At 51.9% G+C, this 17,828-nt stretch overlaps 1 protein-coding gene across 1 annotated transcript in view; it reads left to right on the plus strand.

Annotated features, from left to right (window-relative positions):
• CDH13 (cadherin 13) overlaps window positions 1–17,828 on the plus strand; it is a 1,034,982-nt gene that overhangs the window by 930,479 nt on the left and 86,675 nt on the right. The window contains exons 9-10 of the mRNA XM_039227348.1: window positions 4,534–4,716; window positions 12,275–12,528. Of these exons, the coding sequence (XP_039083279.1) occupies window positions 4,534–4,716; window positions 12,275–12,528 (437 nt within the window). The remainder of the gene's footprint in view (window positions 1–4,533; window positions 4,717–12,274; window positions 12,529–17,828) is intronic.

The following is a 17,828-nucleotide window of genomic DNA, read 5'->3' on the forward strand; positions in this document are numbered from 1 at the left end:
AATACTCAGTTCTGAATACGAGAGAGAGATCTAATGAACCTCAGTATGTCCCAAGCCAGTCACCCACATTGATTGCGTAAAAATACATTTTGCATCTGGTATTTGATTTACCACACAGTTGAACAGAAAAGTGACTTTATCTATTTTTTCCCAATTAAAGGAAGTAATGTTACAATCGATAATTCCTCCTGCTCTGGTGTGCTAAATTAATGTCTGTCTGTTGTTTTTAAATTGCAAAGTGAGCATTGCTATAGAAATATAAAATGGTACTATTTCATTCTAATCTATTTAATTTTCCATCTTGAATTATATAATGGGGTTAAAACATTGAATAGAATTAATAGAATGAGTATTTAATTAAGCAGTAATGAGTTTCTAAATGGATGCTCAAGGAAACTAGCTTTGTAGTTTATGCAAGAATCAGATAATGGTCTTAACAAAGACCGTAATAATTATGTTGAATGTTTTCTATATTTAAAGATTTTTTTTTGTCTGAATTCTCTCAAGGGTAGATTTAAACATAATCCAGTTCCTTGACTAGACTCCACTTGGCTTTCATGGTAAATCCCAATGCCTTTCCTTGGCCCCCAAAGCCCTGCATAATCTGAATCTATCCTCCTCTGAAGTCCAATGGCAAATAGTTCTCCCAGCCCTCCCCCGACCCCAGACACACCCACCTTCCCTCCAGTCTGCAAATGAGCATGCTCCCTCTGTCACTGACCTTTGCTCCTGCTGTCCTGGATGCCAGGACCGCTCTCTCGCTCTCTCCTTTCACCCTAACTCCTCCTCTGCTCTCAGTTCTCAGGGAATTCCTCCCTAATGATCCTCTGCAGACTGGGTCAGGCACTCACTCCCTCTCACCAACCCCCTTTCAAGCTACAGGCTCAGTGTTGCTTTTTTCCTAATATTTAAGTTTGTTACCAGACATGTACCATGTCTGTTTCATTTTCTAGCGTATCCCTAGAACTTAATACTATATCGTGCCTGGCATACAGAAGCCATTTGCCAAATATTTGTTGGCTGGATGTCTGTCTGGAAGATGGATAGGTAGATAAATGGATAGAGAATGATGGACAAACAGATGAGTGGATGAATGGATGGATGGATGGATGGATGGATGGATAAATGGAGGGATGGAGGGATGGAGAATGGATGGGCAGTTGATGGATGGATGGATGGGAGGAAGATAAATGGATGGATAGATGGATGGAGAATAGATGAAGAATGATAGGTGGATGATAGAGGGGTGGATGGATGGTAGGTAAATGTAGCTGTGGACATATTATGAAATCTAAGGATATATTAGGGCCGCAGTACACACTGTGAGAATTCCTATAACAATACCACATTATTCCATTTGGAGTCATTTGCTCACCCACTAAAAGGGTGTTCCCCATGGTAAGTGCTCCAGACCTTAAAAAAAATAAAGTGTCATGGTAAAAACTGCACAGGTTTTTCCCACATAGACATGCTCTAAATATTAATTTTAAAATCCAGCCATCCAAACTTCATGCGTCCAGCACTGTGCTATGTACTGGGGATCAGGGCTGACCCATCCATCAGGTACCATAGGCATAGCATCCTAAAATCAGAAAGAAAAAAGAACTTTCGGGGGCGAAGAAAAATTTTTCCCCTCACATCAGAAAAGGAAAATTTTAGAGCCCATGCATATCTATTATGGCAGGAGGGGCCGATGAAGGTGAAAGTACCTACAATCCCCAGAAGTCGTGATGCAGCCATGTTAGAGATGTCCTGGGGAACCAGAGATCGATCCATCCCTACCCTTCTGGAACATCAAGCAAGTCACAGAATCAAGCATCAGTCAACCAGCCAGTCCCTCTCACGGCTCCTGTATAGCTACATCCCTCATATTTCCTCCGGCCTTGCCTGTGATGCCATGTCCCACCACCTATATTTAAGACCACTGATTCACTCTGTGAAGACACTGTCCCCTCTCTGCGCCTGGCATCACATGAGGGGTCAGCAGGAGAGCTGCGAACAAGCCAGAGTGCGTAGAGCCTCCGGCCGCCTCAAATCATGATCTGTCCTGTGTCTGCGTCTCAGCAACAGGAACCTCATCTGGTTTGACAAAGCAACTTCTCACCTCTGTACTGGATGTAGCAGCATTTCTGCTGGATGGACAGCTCCCAGCATCCTCTGGTCTCAGTGCTCCCCGTGCCTGCATCATTCCCCACCTGGGGTCCTAAGGCACCAGTGTCAGAAAAGACACAGGACAGGTGATGAGCTGAGGTCTGGTGTGATCAGTAGGGACAGAGAACCTGTCATCAGGCTCTGACCCCAGCAGGGGTGAAGGATGGGCCTACATGATGGGGGTCTTGAGTAACAGTACTTGTGAACAGCAGAGTTTACAGAAATCCAGGAGACGCGGACTTGACCTTTGGTTCACTGAATGACTCCAGACTTCCCCTCCTTCTCTGTTCCTATTTCTTCACCTGTATCTGAAGGGATTAGATAGCACTGTGGGCCCACGGCAGGGAGCAGGGGATGCTCCCAGCACCTCCCCGCTGACCAGATGGGCCGCAGGCCCTCAGCATGGAGCTCAGGCAGCCTCTCAGTACTTGGGTGGGCTCTCACATTGACATCTCCTCGCCGTTCTTGACCTTGGACTCTATCTTGCTTCCCTCAACCCAAATTGCATACTAGAATTATCTGGATGGGGGCACCTGGGGGGCTCAGTCAGTTAAACATCCGACTCTTGGTTTCAGCTCAGGTCATGATCTCATGATTCATGAGTTCAAGCCCCACATGGCGTTATGCACTGACAGTACAGAGCCTGCTTGGGATTCTCTCTCTCTCTCTCTCTCTCTCTCTCAAATAAATAAATAAATAATTTTTTTAAAAAAGAATTATCTGGATAGGTCAAGAAAATACTGAATCTCAGACTTTACCCCAGACCCACTAAATTGGAGTAGAGCCTGATTATTAAAAAAAAAAAAAAAAAAAAAAAAAAACCCTGAAAATATTCTAATAGGCAGACAGGGCTGAAAACCATCTAGGTCAAGAAAATACTGAATCTCAGACTTTACCCCAGACCCACTAAATTGGAGTAGAGCCTGATTATTAAAAAAAAAAAAAAAAAAAAAAAAAGCCCCTGAAAATATTCTAATAGGCAGACAGGGCTGAAAACCATCTACTTAGATTTAAGCTTAGGAATTCCATGATTTTTGTGAGAAGGAGAGAAAGATAGGAGAGACGACTCCTTAGCCAGGAATCAGGTCACCTTCCTTGTCTCCTAGAGCCATCTCTGTGTGACAGCATCCTGCCATCGTGTTCCAAGAATTTCCCAGCGCCCCTTGCAGAGAAAGGAAACATCCCACCCAGGTTTGCTGAGGTGTGGTAGACAAATCAGTTCCCATCCCCGCCCCATCCCCCCAAGGCATCAAGATTAAGGCTTATGATTAATGATTTGCAAGTCAATTAATCAGCCACTGCTTTTGAAACCCCATTTCTCAAATTACTTTTCTGTGAACACAAGGGCTTTCTGACGCTGTCTCTAGCTGTCTCCAGATGCACTCTCCTACTAATTGAAATTCCAAGATATTTCTTCTCGTTGTCAGCTTATTGGTATTACTTGTTTGTAAAATATTTGCAAACAGATTACTATTCACCTGTAGTGTGTCAGAGGTAAGCACCAAAACAATACTTTATGCTTCTAGCTCAAAGGAATGTGCTAATGATAGCTCGTGAAAGTCTCTATCTATGGGAAAGCTGATTTTTTTCATTTATTGATTTATTCCCGCCACACCTACTTGCAACAAGTATTTGAGATGTATTACAATAAAAACACAGGTACAACAGGGCTCCAAACAACTGATTTATATGTTTCTGTAGAAAACGGTCTGTTTTTTTTTTTAAGTCTTACTAGTCATGGGGAGGGGTGGGACTCTCTTCTTTAGAGGAGATGGTGCAATGGAGCAGAGGCCATGGAGTCAGACTCGGGGTAGGGGGGGAGGGCTCCAGCTCCAGTCCCTCCACACGCCAGGGAGACACTCTGGCCACCTGGTTGCCTTGGTTACCTTGCTGTTTGGGTAGAGAACACTGCAAGAGCAGCAGAGGCAGACAAAATTGTATAAAGGTTCAAACTCCATAGGAGTCTGTTTCTCCTTCAACAACAGCTCAGGACAGTGTTCTCCTTGTGGGGACTCAGGACTCACGCTCTTCCCCTGTGGCCGGACCCTGTCTGTGGCTCCTGTGGCTGTCCAGGTTCAGACAGATGGAAGGAGAGGCACAGAGAAGAGACAGCTGCCCCCAGCCGGCCAGCATCGCTTCTGGCCACAGTCAGTAGGGGAGAAGGCGTCTCGTGGCCTCACTCAAGTGCAAGGAGGGCAGAGGGAAGGAGCAGACCATCCGTGAGCACAGCACAGCTCCATGACCTCCCTGCAGTGCTGTTGACTGTGAAATGCGGTGATGCGGTCACGTGCCCACTACCCGGCCCATGGTACGAGCTCTGTAAAGGGTCTTTGCCTTTTTTTTTCCCCCAACAGTGACAGTAACCATCTGCTCTGTTTGTAGTTTCAGGCCACCGTTGAGGAAGGAGTCGTGGGGGTTATCGTCAACCTGACGGTGGAAGACAAGGATGACCCCACCACCGGCGCATGGAGGGCCGCCTACACCATCATCAACGGAAACCCAGGGCAGAGCTTTGAAATCCACACCAACCCTCAGACCAACGAGGGCATGCTGTCCGTCGTCAAAGTAAGGGCGCCTCCCAGGCTCCTCCCGCCGCCAGGCAGAGGGCCTCCCTGCTGGGGAAGGTCAAGGATAAGTCAGCCCTGGTCTCGTCCTCTTGGAATTGAAAACAAAAGTGCGGGGCTCACAGCTTCAGGGTGAACTTAGGTCCTCACAGCCTTGAAACCAAGCTGTTCTACAGATTCTAGGAAACTCAAAACTTCTGTGTAACCTTAAAAAGACCCCAACTTTAATTTTTAAATGAGATTCTCCATACATTTGGTAATGAATTATCAAGGATGTGCAAAAAATGGGATATGCGGAGGTTTTTTAAAGATCTTTGATCAAAAATGCAAATCATTACAGGGCACCTGGGTGGCTCAGTTGGTTGAGCGTCCGACTCTTGATTTTGGCTCAGGTCATGATCCCAGGGTCATGGAATCAAGCCCCCTGCTGAGCGTGGAGCCTGATTAAGATTCTCTCTCTCTCTCTCTCTCTCTCTCTCTCTCTCTGCCTCTCTCCCTCGTTCGCACATGTGCTCTTTCTCTCTTGAAAAAAAAAATGTAGATCATTGCATTTCTTCTTAGTCTTTCCTAGCAGAATCTCAGTTATGCACTTAAAAACAGGAGGTGAATGGCGACTGGCCCTTAGCGCCTGTGTGAGTGTCCTGGGGCTGCTTCAACAAATGACCACAAAGTTGGTGGCTTCAGGGAACACGGACTCACATCCTCTTACAGCCCTGGTGGCCACAGCTCCAAAATCAATTTCACGGGGCTAAAGTTGGCAGGGCTGGTTTCTCTTGGGAACTATTTCCTCATCTGTCCCAGCTTCTGGAGGCCACCCACATTCCTTGGCTGGTGGCCCTTTCTCGTGTCTTCGGCCAACAGGGTGACAGCACCATATTTCTCTCTGGCTCTGAGCCTCTCACATCTGTTTCTTCCTTTGACTCCCCTGCCTCCCTTCTTTGAGCGCCTCTGCGATTCCAAAGGCCCACCGAGATCTTCTAGGACCCGCTCTCCCCAACAAGCTCTTTACCCCAATCACACGTGGGGCATCCCTGTTGCCACGTAAGGTCACGCATTCACAGATTGTGGGATTCGGCAGGCGGCCGCACTGGGAGGTCATGATCCGCGTAGCACGAGGCCATCTACACCGCCCCAGCTGAGTTCCACAGCCTTCCCGGAGACAGGACCCAGGGCCACTGAGAGCGGCAGATCTCAGAGGATCAGAGTTGGGGTTTCTCCCAAGCACTTCCCTTTCCAATACTTCATTCACATTGAACTTCAACTGCCTGGCGGAGAAGAACAGCCCCTGGGTCTTCCCAGGTCTCCTTCCCTAATAAGGCAGGCAGGGGCGGAGTTGGCTGGCACCGCCTTCCCACCGCTCCACCCCTGCACTTTCCAAACTGACGCAGGCCCTGGCTGTCCTCTGCAGCTAGTCTGTGGCTCCGGGGGCCGACAGGCAACCTTCCAAACCAGCAGCTGGAAAACAAGGTTTGGCTGAGTGTCCCTCCCCGTCATAAGCCCTGGAAGAGCACAGTCGTCCCCGCTCTATGTGCTCCGGCTTGAGGGACAGAAAATACAGGAGAATCAGCATCAGGAAGGAGCGTCCTCCTCCCCCCCCCCCCCATTCCCACAGGAGCCCTGGCCGCGGGGTCTGAAATGTGAGCACATAGAAGCATCCAGGGATGCCGGTCCTGACCCGGCTTCCTGGGCCCACACCACACCTGCTGGATCACCGTACGAGAGACCGAGGTGTCCCCCGAGCCCGGCCTGATGGACGAGCACTGAGGGGGAGGAGTCTCTACCTGCACATCCTGGGGAGGAGGCTCCTGCAGCAGCCCAGCCTCCCTCTGGCCTCAGTTTGACTAGCGAGTGGACTTCCTTTGTCTCAGAATTGGGATGGAGACTCCCTCCTCCCTCCAGCTGCCTGCCACGGGAATTCCTCCAAAGGGCCCCGGGCTCTCTGCCTCTCAGCCCACCAAGGTCAAAGCCCCGGGCAGCTGTCTGCAGGCAGGCCTGGCCTTGTTAAAGCTGGCAACCCAGCGCATTAGTTAGAAATGCTTCAGGTCAAGTACGGGAATACCAGGCTGACAATGACTTCAATACCAAAGAGAATTTAAAGATTTCCACAACTGGATGAAGGTAGGCCGGTCTAGGATTGACTGACAGCTCAGGGGGTCAGAGAGCCATCCGGGGCCCAGCAGATGCTTCTGGCTTTTTCCTCGTGGACATAAAATGGCTGCCAAAGCCCTAGGTATCGCATCTTCCCGCTGCTGTGTTCTAAGGCCAGAAGCAAGGAGGCAGCCAGGCAAGAAAGACAGAGAGAGTGCAAGAGAGAGCTCTCAGGGGCCCCCCACCCCTGCTCTCTTCAGAGAAGAAAATATCTTTTCCACTGGTTTCCCAGGCAACTTCCCATGATGTTTCATTGGCCAGATGACCAATGCCCTCCCTCAGCTGCAAGGAAGGCTACGAAATCCAGACCCAGCCTTCCAGTACCCTGCAGGGAGAGATGGGGGGGGGTGGGGGGGCATGGTCTTTGGGCAACCAGCCATGAGTGGTCCCGCCCTAACCAGTGGGCAATCCGCACTGCGAAGAACTAGCTGAAATTTCCAGACTGCGTGGCTCCCAGGGGAATCCTCCCTCCCTGCAGAACCAAATCCTAACAGTTCTGGAAAGCAAGTACCTGTCTCCTCCGTAAACCCTTCTGGTCAGGAATGGTCTTAGGTGCTTTGTAAACCTATCCCAGGACTGTCAGGGAGCTACCCTTTCCGCTGGGCATAATCCACCTGCATTTTAAGCCTGTTTTCTCTTTTGTCCTCGGAGGGGAAGGGAACATCCAGAAAGCCTTGATCCCCAAACCCATAATAGGCTTAAAAGTCAGCGTAGGATCACTTCCAAATCCTCCCTCTTCCAGACAACAAATCCCAGGCCCTTTACCCTCCCCTGTGGGGTGGCTGTTCCAGCCTTTACACCCTGCGGGACCCTGGTCCACACCCTCTCTTGACACTCGATGAAATATTAATTGAACTGAATCTCTGTAACTTCATTGGAAGTGATTTCAATTTCCTCCCGTCCCTGACCCAGAGACCGTGCACAAGACAAATCACATGAAGAAGGTCACCTGCCCGAGACAAAGGAGGGTTTCTTGCTGCTGCATGACCCAGGGGTGGGAGGGTGAGAACAGAGACCCACATTTTGCCAGCGCCCCGGTGGCCCGGCCTGGGGCACACACGGCCGGAATTCCTACGGCCGGCACCGTGCAGGTGGGGGTGAGTCAGCCAGCGGCACTGCCTTCCAGAAAGGACTTCCAGTGCGACTCACTCCCCCTCTGCCCTCCCTCCCAGCCACCCCACCCCCACGTCCTTCCTCCCCGCCATCCTAGGCTTCTGGTTATGCCAGCAGCTCCAGACCCGGGCCTGTGGGAACCGCACCACGGCTCCCTGCCCTTTCCCAGGGTCCTTTGCTCCAGCGCTTACAAGGGGGTAGCCCAGGAGGGGCAGGCACGAGCGTGCGGCCCCACAGGCCCAAGGATGATGGAGCGCCAGGACCAGGACTTGACCGCACCCCTCTGTGCTTGGGAGCGGAGGTGTCACTCGCACGCCTATGACACTGCATTCTGCCCCAGTGTGAGTAAATCGGCCCCGAGTGGAGCAGAGGACCGGCTCCCAGGCGGCACCACTTGTAGAGTAGCACCCCTTGGTACAAACAGCAGTTTATTACTGGCTCAGACTTTCTCATCACGCTTCTGGGGCCAAAACGTAGCTCTGTGCCACTTAGGAGCTGTGTGACTTTAACTGAGTTATTCAACCTCTCTGTGCCTGTTGCCTCATCTACAGAATGGGAATAAAAACACCGCTATAACGAGAAGTGCGGACTGGGTGAGCTGGTGCCCGCAGGGTGCACAGCAAGGGAGAGATCGTGTCGTGGAGAACAGTGAGTGAAGCGTGGTCGTAGGATCAAATATATGTATTGTGGGGGTCAGGGGGCTCTAGGGGCCCCACTGCTATGGGTTGAATTACGCCCCCGAAGAAAAGCTATTTCGAAGTCCTAATCCTCAGACCCTGTGAGGGTGGCCTTCTTTGGAAACAGAGTCACGGCAGATGTGATATAGAAGGTGAGGTCGTGGTGGAGTAGGGAGGCCCTAGGCCGGTACGACCGTGTTCCTGTAAGTTGGCCACGCGAGGGCGGAGACGCCCAGGGGAGATGGCCGTGCGATGGCAGAGGCAGAGAAGGGGGTCGCACAGCCGTAGGCCGACGAACCCAGGGAAGAGGCGGGGAAGGCTCCCCTAGAGCTTTCCGAGGGAGCAGGGCTCTGCTCACGACGGCTTCTGCACTCCTGGTCTCCAGAACGGGGAGACAGTGGGTTTCTGTCTCAAGCCACCCAGGCCTTTGTCACGGCCGCCCTGGGACACTAATGAACCCACCAGATCGCCTTACTAGGTCGGAGCTGGCCTTGTAAGGGCCATGAGGGCTCCCAGCCTCTCCCCTTACCAAAACGGAAGCCCCCAGCCGGGAAGATCAGGCCCTGCCAGCTGGGAGAGCCTGCTGCCTGGGCCTGACGGCAGGGGGTGCGAAAGGCCACCCCTGCCTTGAGATGGGCCGACTCAGTGGTGCAGTGACAGCGCCAGGGCCCCCATGGCATCGGGCAGGGGCTGGACTCCAGTGGGACCACATCCTCGCTCAGTCCTGCTCTTCTGAGAAGGTACGCCAGTCAGTCATGCTCCAAATCCCTGCCTCAGGCTCTGCTTCCAGACTCAGCTGGAGTCTCAGGGAACCCAGATAGAGATACACACACACACACACACACACACACACACACACACACACACACCTATCATACATAAATACATGCACAGGGGTGCCTGGGGGGCTCAGTCGGTTAAGCTTCTGACTTCAGCTCAGGTCATGATCTCATGGTTCGTGGGTTCGAGCCCCACATCGGGCTCTGTGCTGACGGCTCAGAGCCTAGAGGCTGTTTCAGATTCTGTGTCTCCCTCTCTCTCTGACTCTCCCCCACTCATGCTGTGTTTCTCTCTGTTTTAATAATAAATAAACAGTAAAAAAAATTTTTTAAATAATAAATAAATACATGCACATACATACATAGACACACACATGCACGTCTAACATTGAATATGTAAATCCATGTGTGTACGTGGTTAATGTTAAAGGCACACACATACTTATCCAACATGAATGTACACACGTAGAGAAACACACATTCCAGCCATACTATTTAAAGGCCACACGCATGTAATCCAGGCCGCTTCCCCTCAGGATTCTGAGCCTATCTCTCTGCCCGGTCTGCCCCGCTCCACCCTGCTGCAGGTGGCTCAGGTCACCCTCAAACCCAGGCCCACATTGTGCCGCGAAGTGCCCTCTAAAGCTAACAAACCAAAGAAAACCCAGCCTGGTGGCGTTTTCTTCGTGGTGGAAAACTCAGTCGGGCCAGGTTTGGGATTTCACGCATGTCAGTGCGCTAGTTGACTTGACCTCCAGAAGCACGTGTGCTGCCAGGAGCGAGTTGGTGTGAAAGATGCCCTCTGCCCCCGAGGTTTGCCTGGCTCAGCCTGCCCAGCACTGGGCAGGGGAGGGGGGATAGGAGGCTCCCAGAGACAGAGCTCCACCCGTCAGCCCTGCTCAGGGCGCTGAGGGCAGGGTGGTCCCGACCCGGCGCACCAAAGGCTTCCTCCCCTTCGGTATCCAATTTGGGATGAATGACTGTGTTCCGAGCATCCAGTCCCCTGGCCCCTGTTGGAAATGTACTTCACTGAGGTTGTGTATTTAGCGTGTCACTCGGGATGGACAGAAATTAGAAAAGGATTAGGGCACCTGGGTGGCTTAGTCGGTTAAGCGTCCAACTTTCGTTTGGGTCATGATCTCGCGGTTCGTGGGTTCGAGCCCCGCGTTGGGCTCTGTGCTGACTGCCAGCTCAGAGCCTGGAGCCTGTTTCAGTCTGTGACTCCCTCTCTCTCTGACCCTCCCTTGCTCATGCTATCTCTCTCTCCTAGAAATAAATTAAAAATTAAAAAAAAAAAGAAATTAGAAAGGGATGGAGTGCTGCAGAATTCTCGTGTCACAGGGATGGGGCCAAATAATGACTGGGTAGCTCCTAGGTGCCGAGAGCTTTGTATCTGCTAACTCTGGTCCCTCTGGGAGTTGGTACAGGTGGGGGGAGGGGTCCTGTTACAATCCGGAAGCACTCCTGTGTCGGCATTTCCTCTGCGTGTGCGTGTCGTGTGTGTGCACTTCTGCACGTGTGGGGTGTGCTATGTGCACGTTGGCTTTAATTCTCATGCTGAGTCCACCTCAACCAGCAGTTTCAATTCCAGCTCTTGTGCCTGTGAGGCTCTGCCTCAATCCCCGTGGCCTTGCACCCACGTGGTCATTTGCTTCCTTCTAGCCAAGTGCGAATCCACTCCCTGCACCCACTTTGGTCCTCTCCTCCCAGCGAGAGTACCCATATGTCATGGGTCTGAGGAGTTAGCTACTCATTCTCCCACTGGACATTAGGGAAATAACTTGAAATAGACAGCGTGCCCTCATCAGACCTAAATGTCTCCCCCACACACCCCAGGGACAGAAAATGTCACTCCTAACGTCATCTCGTGGTTTGGAAAGGGAGTGGCCAAGGGAATGTCATCCGTGATGGTCTATGATGCACAGGACCCCATATTAATAATGTCTACAATGGGGCTTCCTTGACATGATCTGATTTCCTCTGCACAGCAGTCGGGGGACTGCTCAGACTCTCAGACCCCTATGCAGAATCACCGAGGTGGGCCCCACCTCAGTGACCCTGGGGCCAGATCAATCCACCACCATATTGGACGGTCCCAGGCATGGCCGTGTGTCTGGTCATCACTGCCTCTGCCCAGTATATGGCCACAGAGCCCCCAAGTCATGGAGACAAGTTAAAATGCCCCCACACACTTCCAAATGCCCTCAGGTGGAGAAGGGTCCGGAGGCTTAACCCCACGTGTCTCCAATCCTCTCCAGCCCTTTTCCCTACATGACGCCCTCCCGGGAAACGCGCCTGTGCCGGAGAGCTGTAGAGAGAGACCGCAACCTCAGACCTTGTGGCGAGTGAGAGAGAAACGTTGAAAATGGGCCTTGTGCTGCCTTTTCATTCCATCTGCCATGGTAACAGAGCCCGGGCTATCCCGAAGCTGGCAAAGCTCAGGCTTCAGAGTCATTCATCCCCCACCAACCCCTCCGAGTGTCAGCGTCCTGTGGCTACAGGTCACAGGTAAGAAGCCTTTTAGTGCCAGTGCGGCCAAGGCATCGCCTAAAGAGATCTTATCAGGGGACCCTGGATCTCTGAGGCTTGCATAATGTGTAGTCATTTATTTCTCAATCTGAAAAAAAAAAAAATTAACAGCTTCCATCCAGGATTTTGTATGTGTATGTTTCATAGTCTGTTTCTTAAGGAGGACCCCAAAGTGCATTCAGGTTCACCCACAAACCCTGGATCCATCCCCACACATCCACTCCGACTCGTGGGACATCCAGGGGACTCGGTGCAAAAGCGCCTGCCCTTTGTAGCAGATGCACACGCTGAGCCTCCTCTCCCTCCTTTCCAGCCACTGGACTACGAGATCTCCGCCTTTCACACCCTGCTGATCAAAGTGGAAAATGAGGACCCGCTGGTACCCGACGTCTCCTATGGCCCCAGCTCCACGGCCACTGTCCACATCACCGTCCTGGACGTCAACGAGGGTCCGGTGTTCTACCCGGACCCCATGATGGTGACCAGGCAGGAGAACATCTCCGTGGGCAGCGTGCTCCTGACCGTGAACGCCACGGACCCAGATTCCCTGCAGCATCAAACCATCAGGTGGGTGCACGGCTCCCTAACAGGCAAGTGGAGGCAGGCAGGCAGGCATTGCGTGTCTTTTCCGGGAATTCCTAATTGTCAGGAGCAAATTAGCATTAAATTAAATTTGTTAGTGATCTGCGTGAGCAGGAGGCACATGTCACTGTGAAGAGCTCATGGCCGATTACATCCGGACCAGGCTGAGTCCTGATTCCCAGAAGCCCAGCTCGGGAGGAAGGTGGCTTCCAGGCCATGTTCCCAAATGGCCAGAGGGGTCTGCCAGTGCCAAGCACAGTCTCTGCAAAAAAGGAGCCACCACCTCTGGCCACCTGCATCTCAGACACTTGACCTATACTCTCGTCACCATGTCTTTGTAAGTCAGCATCGGCTGACTCCACACACAGACAAGGGGATTACGAATTCAGAGAGGCTCAGTAACTAGCCCAAGGCTGCCCAGCTTAGCAGCAGAGGAATCAAACTAGAAACAGGATGGTCCACAAAGTCCGTGCTCTCTGCTAAGTGCCGTGGGCTCTCTGCACTGTCAAAAAGGGGAAGAAAAAAAGGGGGGGGGGGAGGAACAGGGGCGCCTGGGTGGCTCAGTCGGTTGAGCGTCCGACTTCGGGTCAGGTCATGATCTCACTGGTTCGTGGGTTTGAGCCCCACTTCGGGCTCTGTGGTGACAGCTAGCTCAGAGCCTGGAGCCTGTTTCAGATTCTGTGTCTCCCCCTGTCTCTGACCCTCCCCTGTTCACGCTGTGTGTGTCTCTCCCTCAGAAATAAATTTAAAAAAACATTTTTTAAAAAAGGGGGAAGGAACAGATGTTGCTGGTACTTAAAAATGGAGCGTCAGTGTTAGGTTATCAACTGACAAATGGCAAGCCAAAAAAAAAACCAAATCGTCTTCAAATTTTCTGTCTTCGTTTCTTGAGCTCCGTCCAGTGCTTAGAAAGAAGGTGTTTTCGTGACAAGATTTAATTAAATGATCATTACCCAGGGGGCTTGCAAAGACAAACTGCTCTCGCTGGTACAGCGTTTCGTGGCGAGCTGAAGTCAACACGGGGGTCCAAACACACGCTTGTCTCTGCCAAAGAAAGTTATTAATCTTTCTTTTTGAAAATCTAATCTTCTCGTAGGAAGAACAGATCATCAAGTATTAGATACACTCCTAATAAGCACCTGTCATATTTTCCTGATTCGAAACACCTGGAAACATGTCACGGTCCCCTCGCAGCCACTTTACCGTGGAGCGTGGAGCAGGCTGGCCAACAAGAAGCCCACGTTAGTTTCCAATCCCGCAAGGGGATTTATTTTCACAATGAAACTCTCTAAAATGCAAGATGAACTAGATAAAGGCGTGAACTGTACCAAATCCTATAATAATGTGACTGCAATTACCTTTTTTTTCCTTCCTTTTATTTTTTTTCTCCTTTTTCCTTTTCCTGCTGGGTACCTGGCAGAGGAAAGATGCAGTTTAAATATCAAAGAGAAAGCTTTCCTTAAGTCCTTAGATGAGGAAACTGATAGATTCACAGACAGTGAGGCAAATGTACAAATTTAGGACGTCTTTAGGGAATCTTAACTGTCACTATGTACGTCTGCAGCGGGAGCAGAGGAGGGGACTCTGGGGGAGAAAGCAAACTTCCCTGGGACTTGATGCTGCTGAACCCAGGGCCCCGCCCTTGCCCCGTGACTTGGGGTGTCACCACTCCTGCAAGTGTTAATGTGGTGGGGGAGGGGGCAGTTGCAGTGACAGACAGCAGGAGAGCCAGGTCTGTCCAGGCTCTTTGTTGAACACCAGCTCTGGCCTACGTAGGCAAAGGGAGGCATCTGCTGGTAGAGTCACTGGATGGACGGCTTATGGAACGTGTTAAGAACCGAGGGGCACCTCCTGGTGGCTCAGTTGGTTAAGCATCCGACCTCGGCTCAGGTCACAATCTCATGGTTCATGGGTTCGAGTCCTGCGTCGGGCTCTGTGCGGACAGCTCAGAGCCTGGCGCCTGCTTCGGATTCTGTGTCTCCGTCTCTCTCTGTCCCTCCCCTACTAGTACTCTGTCTCTCTCTCTCTCTTTCAAAAATAAGTAAATGTTAAAAAAAAAAAAAAGGCAGGCCTGAGATAGCACAGGACTGGGCGTTGCTGAGTCTCTAGGGATTGGGAAATGACAGGCCAGCACTTTCCGACCTCACAGGGCGAATGAACCACCTCCAGCCATTTTCCGCGGCTTGTGCCACTCACCCACAGGGGTTCACAGGCCCGGGGTGTGTGCGTTTTGCCTGAGCTGCAGTTAGGAGTCTCCCAACTCAGGGTACCTTGACAGCCCACAGAGATGATGCTCTCTGATGCGGGCAGCTGACCGGGAGGGAGGACGGAAGTCCCGTCCTGTGGATGCATGTGGAACTGGGAAGGTGCGCCAGGCCCCAGAGAGCGGGTCTGGCAAACTGAGGTAGGGACAGGATTCTGGCCTGAAAGGGAGAGGGTGAATGGGAAGAGCCAAGACACTGAGCGGTAACAGGACCAGGGAGTGAGCCCCTGGAATGGGATGGGGTACAGGCGTCTCCCATCAGTGGAGAAGCACTGTGTTGATTGCTAGAGGGGGGACTTGAAGGATAAAGCACAAGTTTGGAACGCTCTGAAGAGCTTCGCGTTTCTTCCGTTGCTCAGCACAGATGGGGCCCTTCCTCATGCTGCCTGGACCCTCCTCAGAGGGGCCAAGCCCAAGGTGACACGTACCGCCCCGCGTGATGGAGACCAGGGGACTCAGCGTGAGAATTCAGTGCTCAGAGTATGTTCTCTTTGTACCTCTTGGCTCTGCTGTCCCCAGCGGTCGGCCTCACCCTCAGCCACGCCTGTGTGGCCTCCAGCAGTGCCAATCCCCGGCCCCAGCAGCAGGAAAACCTGCTTCCCAAGTTCAAGTGCAGGGCCAGGCTCACAGAGCCAAGGTGAACACTCGCCCATCTCTGAGCCAAACAGAGCAGCAGGGGGCGGGGAGGGGGTGATGTGTGCCCATCATGGGCCCCAGGTCCCACCTCGGCCACCAGACGAGTCCAGGAGGCCCTTCCCAGGAGGCGGGAATGGATGCTGCATCCTCAGGAACCACCGAGAGTGCCTGTGACCAAGTTCAATGTTGTGAGTCCCCTCAGGAAATACAGCTGACGGGTTTCTCTGCGGCTGGGTTGCCTGAGAATTCCAGCATTTACAAACTGGAGAAATTCCTCTTCCAGCCGTGAAGCAAAGTAAGTGTGTGTGTGTGTGTGTGTGTGTGCGCGCGCGCGCACCTGCACGCACGCCACACACTTCTCTCTCTGGCCGGACTCCTCACACACATTGCTTCCTGCCGGGGCCCACAGTGGCCCAGAAGTGCCCCCGCTTCTCAGCCTGGCACTGAGTGGGCCTCCCCTGGTGCCGGTTCTGAACTCCCCAAGGGCAGGCGCAGCACAGGCTGGGCCTCTGTCCCAGGAGCCCCCTGGGAGAAGACGTCCGCCCTTGATCCCACACACTGAGAAGTGCAGCCCTCGAGGGGCTGTGTATGCAGAGGGTGAGCAGGGCTGCGGGGCGGGGCAAGCCAGGCTGGGACACAGGTCTCTAACGCCCCCACCGAGTTTGGCCACCCAGAATTCTCCAAGAGGCATGGAGACCTTGTGAGCGGGCCGTCATTGCTGTTGTCTCGGTGATGCGTCGGGAAGCAGGCGTGGGAAGAGGGAAGGAACTCTGAGTGTCGAGGAACGCTCTGAGTTCAGGTGACAGAGGCGCACATAAGATGCTGTCCCAGCCGTCCTGCCTCCGAGGGTCTCGGTTCCGTCAGAAGCGTGCCTTGAGCTCTGCCACCATGCAAGTCGTGGCAGGTGTCCCTGTCCCTGTGCATGTGACTCTGTGTGTCCGAGTAGCTCTCTGTGTCCCTCTCTGTTTGTGCCTGTCTCCCTTGGAATCTCCTTTGCTCTGTCTGTCCCTTCCTTGACTGCCTTTCTGTGTCTCTGCCTCCCTCTACGCCTGCGCCCCCCATCATTGCCTCTCTGGGTCTCCCCTCCCTCCCTTTCTCTGTGTCTCTTTCATCTGTTCCCGCCTATCTGGTTTTCTGCCTCTCTCCCCTTCCTCTCCTCTCTCCCCCTCCCCTCTCCTCTCTCCCCCTCCCCTCTCCTCTCTCCCCCCCTCCTCTCTCCCCCTCCCCTCTCCTCTCTTCCCCTCCCCTCTCCTCCCTCTGCCTCTTCCTTCCTTCTCTGCCTCTCTCCACCACCGCCTTGTCTGTCTCTATCAATATTGCATTCCCAGATTCTCTGTGACTCAGCCCCAATAACCCTGTTTTCATCTCACATGACTCACCAGGCGCTGGGAGCTTCTGAGCCCCATGGGAGATGTTCCACCTGACCAGGGTCCTGATGCGGGTCCTGCCCCAACCTTGACAGGCCTGAGGGTGGGCTCCCTCGCTCTCAGAGCGGGACACCTCCTCCCCCTCACCCCCAGCCCCCACGAAACTTAGGAACTTCTGACTAATTCCTGTCCTGGCCGGCATCCTCTCTCCCATGATGAAAGTTGTGTCTCATCTCGGCCCCACCATGGCACCGCTGGCCCCTGCTAGGTACTCTTTCATCTCACCAGGGAACAGTAAAGCCTGTGAAAGGCGCCTTGATCTCTGAGAAGCTGGTAACACTAAAGACAGGAGGTGTGCAGGCATCAGAGTGAATATTCCCACTAAAAAGCCTGAGTTATTAAAACTTGTTAAAAAACCCGTTGTCTTGCGCTCTTAGCCAAATCAAAATGGACATCAGTGGGCTGGTGACAGATGAAATTCTTCTTTTTAATGACTTGTATCTTCTTATCCGTATTGTAAAGTTAAGATAGTTCATGGAGGAGACTTTTGAAAAGGCAATTAAGAATAAGGAAGATGATAAAGAATCTATAATATCTCATACAATCCCCTTTTAACAACTTGGGCATAGCTCCCTCAGTCATGTGTGAGAGGAATTCCGTTTTTATTACCAGAAATGGCTCTCAGCACCCATTCTGTTCTGGAACCTATCGTGTCTACTCCCCAGTATATGGTGAACAGCTTTTCCATGTCAGGACACAGCCATTATTATTAATTGCTTGATAGTATTCCATTATTCTATTACTTGGATGTTCACATTTATTCATTTATCTCCTTGTTACTGAATATTTAGAGTGTTTCCAGTTGCACAAAACTATTTTTCTAAAAAGGTCAGTGGCCATGCTTATAGCTAAATTGTCTAATTTAGCCATTAGTTTCCTGAAGAATTTTTTTGAAAATTCTTTGAGCCAGAGGATTGGTATTTTTAATGCCTTTTGTCATCTGAAGGCTTCTTTGTTTT

This window comes from Hyaena hyaena, unplaced genomic scaffold (genome assembly GCF_003009895.1).
Source record: "Hyaena hyaena isolate Hyena2069 unplaced genomic scaffold, ASM300989v1 scaffold_1, whole genome shotgun sequence".
Lineage (NCBI taxonomy): Eukaryota > Metazoa > Chordata > Mammalia > Carnivora > Hyaenidae > Hyaena > Hyaena hyaena.